Below are 8488 nucleotides of genomic sequence, written 5' to 3'. Positions count from 1 at the left end.
GTGTATGATTTGTGACCCCTTCACAACTGTGACTCTTTCTTTGTGTTCTTTGTTTGAAATCAGTATATAATAAACTCCAAAGCCCACAGAGTTCAGAGCAACATGGGCTAACCACTAGTCTGGTTGTTCTCATTTTCTTTTTCCTGTCTTAACAATCCGATGCCACAAAACGCCACTCAGGACCCCAAAACCATATAGGGAGCAGGCTCTCTATATTCCAGTTCTAATATTAATGAATGCTAGCATTTAGATTTGATTAAGACTTTCTAGCCTCATAGTTCTTAACCTGGGGTCCACAGTCTATGGATCAAATTTTAGGGCTTCTCTGAACTGGGAGGGGGTAAAAAAATTGATGTCTTTATTTTCACAAATCTCTGACTGAAATGTAACATTTCCTTCGATTTTGAATGTAGGCAACAAAACATTATACTATGAAGGGGTCCATAAGCTTTACAGAATTGTTAAAGGAGTCCATGCTCCGCCAAAAGGTTTGAACCATCTAAGAACTAACTTAAGAGGTTAACCTAACCTCTTCATTATGCAGATCAGGAAAAACTCTCAGAGAGGTGGCATTTTCTCCATGGTCTCTTGAGCAATTAGAACTAGAACAAATTTAGTTGAGGAGTAGGGGTGAGCCGGTAAAGGTGGCTCAAATGATAGTCCCTTGGTAGTTGCAATCTTACTGGCACAGGGCAGTCTGATTCCTATAAAGTTCTGGTAGAGAGGCAAGAGATTATGAAACTTAATGGCAATAGACTACAAACTGAGTACAAATATTGAATACCCTATCAAGCAGCCACCCAACTGAGAATTGTACCACATGATGGAAATAGTTAGGTGGCAAAATGGGTAGAGTGCCAGAGCTGGAGTCAGGAAGATTCATCTTTCTGAGTTCAAATCTGTCCTCAGACCCTTATTAGCTCTGTGACTTTGGGTAAATCTCTGTTCCTTTTCTGTAAAATTGGCCTCAGAAGAAAATGGCAAACCACCTCAGTATATTCACCAGGAGAACCCCAAAAGAGGCTAGGAGGATTTGGACATGATTGAAATGACTAAACAACCACCATATCATGGATAAAGGATAGTTCCTGCCATACGCAAAAGCTTAAAGATTAAAATCTTACCAAGCATATTCCAAAATCTGGGGGGTTAGAATTGACTACAGGTGAAGCTCCGTTGAATAGTTTTTTCTTTTTTTTAAACCCTTACCTTCCATCTTGGAATCAATACTGTAAATTGGTTCTAAAGCAGAAGAGCGGTAAGGGCTAGGCAATGGGGGTCAAGTGACTTGCCCAGGGTCACACAGCTGGGAAGTGTCTGAGACCAGATTTGAACCTAGGACCTCCCATCTCTAGGTCTGGCTGTCAATCTACTGAGCCACCCCACTGCCCCCATCTGTTGAATAGTTTTGCCAGTAGCTTTAATGCATCAAGCAGTAAGTATAGCCTCCTTTCTTGATTTAAATAAGAACCTTGAGTAGAAGTATTTTATAGTCCTCTGGAAGAGGCACCTGAGACTATCTAATTTAAACCTTTCATTTTACAGATGAAAAAACTGAAGCCTATGAAGGTTGAGATGCACAAGGTAGCAAGAAGAGACAGCATTTGAATTTATGCCCTCTCTTGCCCGATCCATTGCTTTTCCCATTATACTAGCTCTGTGTATATAGCACACAGCAATAACTACATTGTATCTGCCACTTTCCCATACCCTACCGTACCAAAAGATTCTACTAGTAGACATATATCTCCAAGTCATACACAGAAAGTCCCATATGTACCTACTCATAATAAAACCATTTGTGGTAGCAAAGGGCTGCTGGGCAGAGGGGCAAGTGAAGTGAGGAATGTCCTCATCAAGTATAGAGAAGGGGAGGGGAGTCCCCCACCCCACCAAGCACAATGCTCCCCTCCAGCTCTACTGCCTGTGAGCTGCCCACCTTAACCCCTGTTGGCTTCAATTGGGCTGCTGGGCAGAGGGGTAGGGGATGTGAAAAAATGTCATCAGGCTCAGTGGAGAGGGGGAGGGGAGCAGTTCCGTAGAAGTCCCTCTGCCTTTCTAGTAATAAACTGGGTGGGGGGTGCCTGCAGAGAGCATTCTGTGTGCCATTGGTTCGCCATCACTGCCCTCATGGAACCAGTTCAGGGCCCTGAACCATACCCCATTTTAGAAAGTAAGCTTTGTGGAGATGTAGCTTGGCAACTGCTTTTGCAGATGCTACCACCACAGAAATTTCTTATTGCTAAAGTTCTTGGCATTATTACATGGTTCAGTATCAGAAAGGGATTAGATTTTATCAGTGGATTTATTCTAAGGATCATGAGACCTTTCCATCTGACTTGTGACTGAAATCTTCCTTATGTGATAACTATCCCATTAGAAATGTAAACACGTTGAGAACCAGGAGTTGGCTTCAGCTTTCCACGTGAATCCCTAGGGCTTAGTACAGTGCTTTTTCACTTAGTAAGTCCTTAATAAATGCTTAATTCTTCATTCATTCATAAATGCATTCTGGAAGAACTGATTTGGAATTTTCCCCTACTGACTGAACAAGTCAATTAGCCTCCTTATCTTAGTTTTATAATTTGTGAAAATTGAGAAAATATTACCCTCAGGATTGTTATTAGTATCAAATTAGAACCTTGTAGCTAGTAGATTCCACCTAAATGCCAGAGGCAGGCATTTAGGTGCAGTGATTTAGTGTGCTGGACCTGCAATCAGGAAGACTGCTCTTTTCAGAAAGAATGTCATATAGGATTTAGATCTGGAAAGGATTTTAGACTTCTAGTTCAATTCTCTTAATTTTATAGATGAGGAAGCAGGTGCAAGTGAAAACTATCTCCGTTGTATAAATAGTATTTCTAAAGAGGATCCTGGTATTTACTCAAACACGTCTATTTTCATTTAGTGGAAGTAATTTCCAACTGAGCTTAGCAAATTTTAAGTTTCTGAGGACAATGATTTTGGGGGTTGACTTTGTTCCAACTCAGCAGAAATTTTGTAAGGATGTGAGGCTTCAAAGATACTCCAGTGGAAGTAAACGCGGCAAACGTATTTAAAATAGCACCATTGGACTTAATCCTCCTTCACTTTCCTCATTTCTGATTCCCGCCCCACCCCTCGCCGAACAAAAGCATTTTTCCTAAGGTAGCCGGGTAGAATCTGACCAGTCTGAGACTGAAATCAGCTGCGTAAGGCGGTTTCAAAACTTAAAAAGGTCAAAGCAATCATTAACAAATGTATTAGACACTAGCAAAATAAACTAAGAAAACGGCGAGTTAAAAAGAATTTTGTTTTCAGTGCTACAGCTATTTAGAGAAATGGTGGGTGGCTCTGAAAAGAGCCTTTGGGTACGGCATTTTAAAGGGTGCCGAGAATTTAAGCCCTCTCTCCGCGGATGCGGCGAGCCAGCTGGATGTCTTTGGGCATGATGGTCACACGCTTAGCGTGGATGGCGCACAGATTTGTGTCCTCAAACAGTCCTACAAGGTAGGATTCACTAGCTTCCTGCAAGGCCATCACAGCCGAGCTCTGGAATCGCAGGTCGGTCTTGAAGTCCTGCGCGATCTCTCGGACCAGCCGCTGGAAGGGCAGTTTGCGGATCAGCAGCTCCGTGGACTTCTGGTAGCGCCGGATCTCTCTCAGAGCCACGGTTCCGGGCCTGTATCGGTGAGGCTTCTTTACGCCACCGGTAGCTGGAGCGCTCTTACGGGCAGCCTTGGTAGCCAGCTGCTTTCGGGGCGCTTTACCACCGGTGGATTTACGAGCTGTTTGTTTAGTACGAGCCATGACAAACAAGGAAGCCTACCAACTATCTGAAAGGAAAGGAGAGTGCTGCTCTATTTATAGACAAGGCCGTTTTCTGATTGGACTAGAGAACATTCAAAAGTTCCGCGCTGAGGCAGGATTGGTCCATCATTGAGTGACTTGTTAGAAGACCGAAGGGTTTAACTCTAGTTAGATTGATGAGGCTCTCAACCGTTTTCAGGTTGTTTTTCTTTTTGTTCCTTCCCTCCAAATAGGACTTCTTGGGAAACGCTGACAAAATTCCTTTGGCCCTAATGTTATAGTTCGGTGGAACGGATCTCATTTTAAATACTATTTGGGATTTCCTGCAACTGGATAAAGAAGATATTTATTTGGGAGAAGAAAACTGAGCTTTTTAAGGCTGTTTCTTCTTTTTGACCATTTTTTCCTTTTTTTAAATTCTCTTCAGTCAATCAGCCAATCAGGAATAAAAAAATACTATTCTAAGGAGTAATTTATACTTGATTGCCTTAAGCAATTCTTTAATTTTTCATTAATCGATTTATTCCTAACTTGGGGGACATAATTCAGTCTCAGCTAGTTGTAAAGCTAACATTTAGCTTTAATTTGTTAGGGTACAGTAGTATGTGTAGCTAAAAAGAAATTCTCTCAGTTCTCTTAAGCGATTCAAGTGTCCCTTTTTTAGAAGTGCCGCTATATAACATTTTCTTTGCAACAACTCAGAGGAATTACCCTGGAAAAAGCAGACCTTTATGCCATCTTCCAGAAGGAGCTGGGGCAGTCTCCGTTTTACTATTTTACTATTTTACTATTTGTAAATGCAAGCTCATAGTAAGTCCGGAGAAACGTACAAAGAGCCTCACTCCCCTTCCCTCCCTGGCTTTTCAAACCTAAGCTCCTCCTCCCTTTCCTTGGCCAATGGAATGCCCTCTGCATTGACTTCCGTGGCCACGTTACGCCAGGCCCTCAGTCCTCACCTCAGACCTTGCGATCTTCAGACCCAACCCGTGACTCGGTGATTCTTATGTCCCACCACTGGGGTGCCCTCAGATGGAGGTATTTTATTTCAGACAGAACTCTATGTGACTTTAAATCCAAACCCCGTGACTTTAAATCCAAAGCATTGAGCCTTTCTTCAGGGCTGACTTGGCTATTTCCAATAGATTGGAGTTATTTTCTTCTCTAGAATTAGGGTTGAAGAGCTGGGGAGGAATAGGATCAATTCCAGGTTTAAATTTGGGAAGGCATTGGGAGAAAAGGCCAAAATAATCAGGTACCTGGTGACGAAATGATATTTATAACCAGCTTCCTCCTTGCATGATTTCTCTGCTCATTTAATATGGTAACAATATGAAGGCTGGAACCTCAATTAATGAATGGACCTTGGTTGTTTTCCCCTGATTTGATTTGTATCAAGCTGTCTTTCCTGTCCTAGCAGCAGTTCCTCCTGAGATAAAAGTACAAAGGCATGGAGACAAGAGATGAAGAGTCATGTCTGAGGAAGAGAAAACAATTTGTGTAGCTGGATAGGAAAATATGTGGAGATCAATGAAGTATAAGACTAGAAAGTAGGAAGGGTCCAAGTTATGAAGAGCTTTAAATGCCAAAAGTTTTGCCTATACTTCAGATCAACTTTGCCTTGAGCTCTTATTTAATGAGGATTTCATGCCTTAGCAACATCAATATTGGGCTAATATGCTTTCATGTAGTTTCTGTCAAAAAGCCTGAATACTTTACTACACACTTCCTGAGATTCTGGACCTAGACATTCCTTAGGCTGCAAAGGACTATACCTGATTTGAGAGATAGCTCTTAGCTTCCCATTGCGCTTTGGAAGAAAGTTGGAACAAACACATCAGGTTCTGTTTCAATGTGAATTTGCTATAAATGTGGAATATTCAAGAAAGGACCAAGGTAAACTAACAACACAAACTTGGAAGAAGATGTTGATCCCCTCTCACTTAATGAATCACTTCAAGGTGTCTATCTGTACTGAGAATTCATAGATGTATAGCTAAAAACTTTAGACAATGAACTATGGCATAAAATGAGGGGGAGGGCCTCTCCCACTAAAGGGCCTTAGCTCTATGTTGAAGGAGATTAGGTTCAATCTTGGGGGGCCACCTAAAGCAGTAGAATAAGGTTTTTCTCATACTCTGGCTCACTATGCTCCCATCCCAGAGTAAAACCTGGAAAAATCTCTAAAAAGAAAAGTTATGTTTGGCTCATATCCAGGGTCACTCCAAAAAAGTAATGGGATCATGTTTAGAAAATACACTTAATATACAAAGAAAGTAAGGACAGCTATTTATTTCCTCTACCACAAACATGCTAAAAACATGAAAAAATAATAGGTATACTTTGACAAATATTTAAAACACATTACAATTATTTGGCACACATTATATTCTTCCTAAGAAGTTGAGTCTTAAAACATTAACATGAAATACTTTTTGGGACTGATGAACATATTTCACTTTAAGTCCAAACCTGTGCTATCAGAGAAACTCAATGAAGGCTATCTTCTGGCAAGCTATGTCCTGGTTTGGGCTTTCTTTGCTCTTTCAACTCAAGTATCCCTCTGGCTGTGGGAATGTCCTCTGAAAAGATGTGATCACTTTCTACAAGGAAACCTGGGTCTAGACCTAGGGAGTTTCCAGACACTCAATCTCGTGAGGTTGTTGCCATAACTAAGAACAACCATTCCAGGATCAGTATTTGGTCACCTCTACTCAGGGAAAGAAATATAAAACTGCTAGGGACTCAAGATTCAGTCTCTGGCTTACCTAAACACACCATGTGTGAAAAGCTGCCATAGTTACTGGTGATATCACCTCCTTAACCTCCTTCTCCCATTGGAAGTCTTTAGGAGAACTAAAGAGTTCTGACATGTTCAAAAGACGGGAAGAAAGATAAAAAAGGTGTCAGTTTTTTCAAAGATTACTTTGGGGCCAATGCTCTTTGACATAGTTCTCCCTTCTACCGGTAAAAGATTATTGCATCATTCTAAAATGAATTGACCCAGGATACATGGAGAAAGTGACCCAGGGCACAGGTTCATGACATTCTAGGGAATGGTACTTCAGACTCCAGTGGAGAAGATTAGAGTTCTCTGATCACCTCTATCACATTTTACCCAGAAGTAAATATATTCTATACTGAAAAAATTCCTTGGGATGCATTTAGCAAATTTGTTCCTATCTCCAGTTTTGGGAATTTCTCTGGAAACTTAGGGAGACTCAAATGACTTTCAAGTACCTTTCTAGAGATTTACTTTTTTTAAAAAAACTCTTCCATTTTTGAATTGATACTAAATAGTTCTGAGTCAGAAGAGTAGTAAGGGCTAGGCAATGGGGGTTAAGTGACTTGCCCAGGATCACACTGGTAGGAAGTATCTGAGGCCAAGACCTGCTATTTCCAAGTCTGGCTCTCTACCAAATGATTTACTTTTTCTCTTCCCCTTTAACCATTCTTTTACTCTACCATTCCTTACAAAAAGCATCTTGTTAAAGCATGGTCTCTGTGGCACAGTGCTTAATGATCTCCATTCCATGTAGTGTTCCAAGCAGTTCTTAGACAATGCCACAATTAATTGTCTTTTATGAGGTCCCAAATCTACCATAGCGATTGGGCTTGGAAATAACACACAACTCCAAATAAAAAGTTGTAAAATTCAACAAACAACATTTTACAAAATTAAGCTGAGGTAGCATGATATGATTGACAGAGAACTGGCCTTGGAGCTCTGGCTTTCTTTAAGACTCAGTTCAAATATCACCTGCTGGAGACGTTTCCAGATCTACTCATATGCTCATATCTCCCCCTCTCAGATGACTTTCTATCTACTTTGTAGATACCTTATATGTAAGTCACGATAGAGGTATTGTTTAAATATAAGATCTTTGAGGACAAGGGCAGTTTTTGTCTTTGTATCTCTGTCACTTAGCAATGTCTGACATTTGTTTGTTGTTCAGTTGTTTCAGTCATGTCTGACTCTTTGGGACTCCATTTGAAATTTTCTTGGCAAAGATATTGGGGTGCTTCACTATTTCCTTCTGCAGCTCATTTTACACATAAGGAAGCTGAGGCAAGCAGGGTTAAGTGTCTTGCCCAGGGTCACATAGTAGGTGTCTGAGGCTGGATTTGAACTCAGAAAGAGGAGTCTTCTGGACTACAGGCTTGGCACTCTATCCTTTGCACCATCTCTTTGTCCTCTGGCACAAAGAACACACTTAGCATTTATATCTTGACTTGACTGAAAAATAGGAAACAATGTAGTCAGTATTTTTCCACCTATATATTTTGTAATCTTGTTGTCTCCCTTAAGGGGGATACTTGTGGGAAGCCAATAGGAGAATAGCTAAAAATCTGAGACTCCTCTTTTGACCCCTTTTATGATCCACACCTTTTCTTATTGAAAAACATTATAGCCTTCTAGGAAAACTTTATTTTAGTAAACCAGCACTTAACAAGTTAACACTTTTTTCACTCAGCAGAGTAAAGCTGCAGCTGTGGGTATATCTCTCTAACTGCTCCAGGCATCCCAAGGTCACAGAGTGGCAAGCTCAGGCAAAAGAACTTTTAGATGAAGTGAGGCTCATTTTTAACCTTGAGACTGTTTCTCATCCGGCATTATCTTCGTAAGAAAATTCTTTGTAAAACTATAACTTTATTGTGCTTTGATGTGACATAATTTGTGTTTCTGTGCAAATGTGAAGTT

The 8488-nt window shown here is 40.8% G+C and overlaps 1 protein-coding gene across 1 annotated transcript in view; it reads right to left on the bottom strand.

Annotated features, from left to right (window-relative positions):
* Window positions 1-3344: 3344 nt before the first annotated feature.
* The window catches only part of LOC123246289 (histone H3-like centromeric protein CSE4), a 22634-nt gene continuing 17490 nt past the window's right edge, over window positions 3345-8488 (bottom strand). Inside the window, exon 2 of the mRNA XM_044675207.1 lies at window positions 3345-3804. Coding sequence (XP_044531142.1) covers window positions 3379-3804 — 426 coding nt within the window. The 3' untranslated portion in view covers window positions 3345-3378. The remainder of the gene's footprint in view (window positions 3805-8488) is intronic.

The sequence above is a fragment of the Gracilinanus agilis genome, chromosome 4 (assembly GCF_016433145.1).
Source record: "Gracilinanus agilis isolate LMUSP501 chromosome 4, AgileGrace, whole genome shotgun sequence".
Lineage (NCBI taxonomy): Eukaryota > Metazoa > Chordata > Mammalia > Didelphimorphia > Didelphidae > Gracilinanus > Gracilinanus agilis.
Note: the sequence above shows the minus strand (reverse complement) of the source record. Positions and strands in the feature narration are given on the sequence as shown.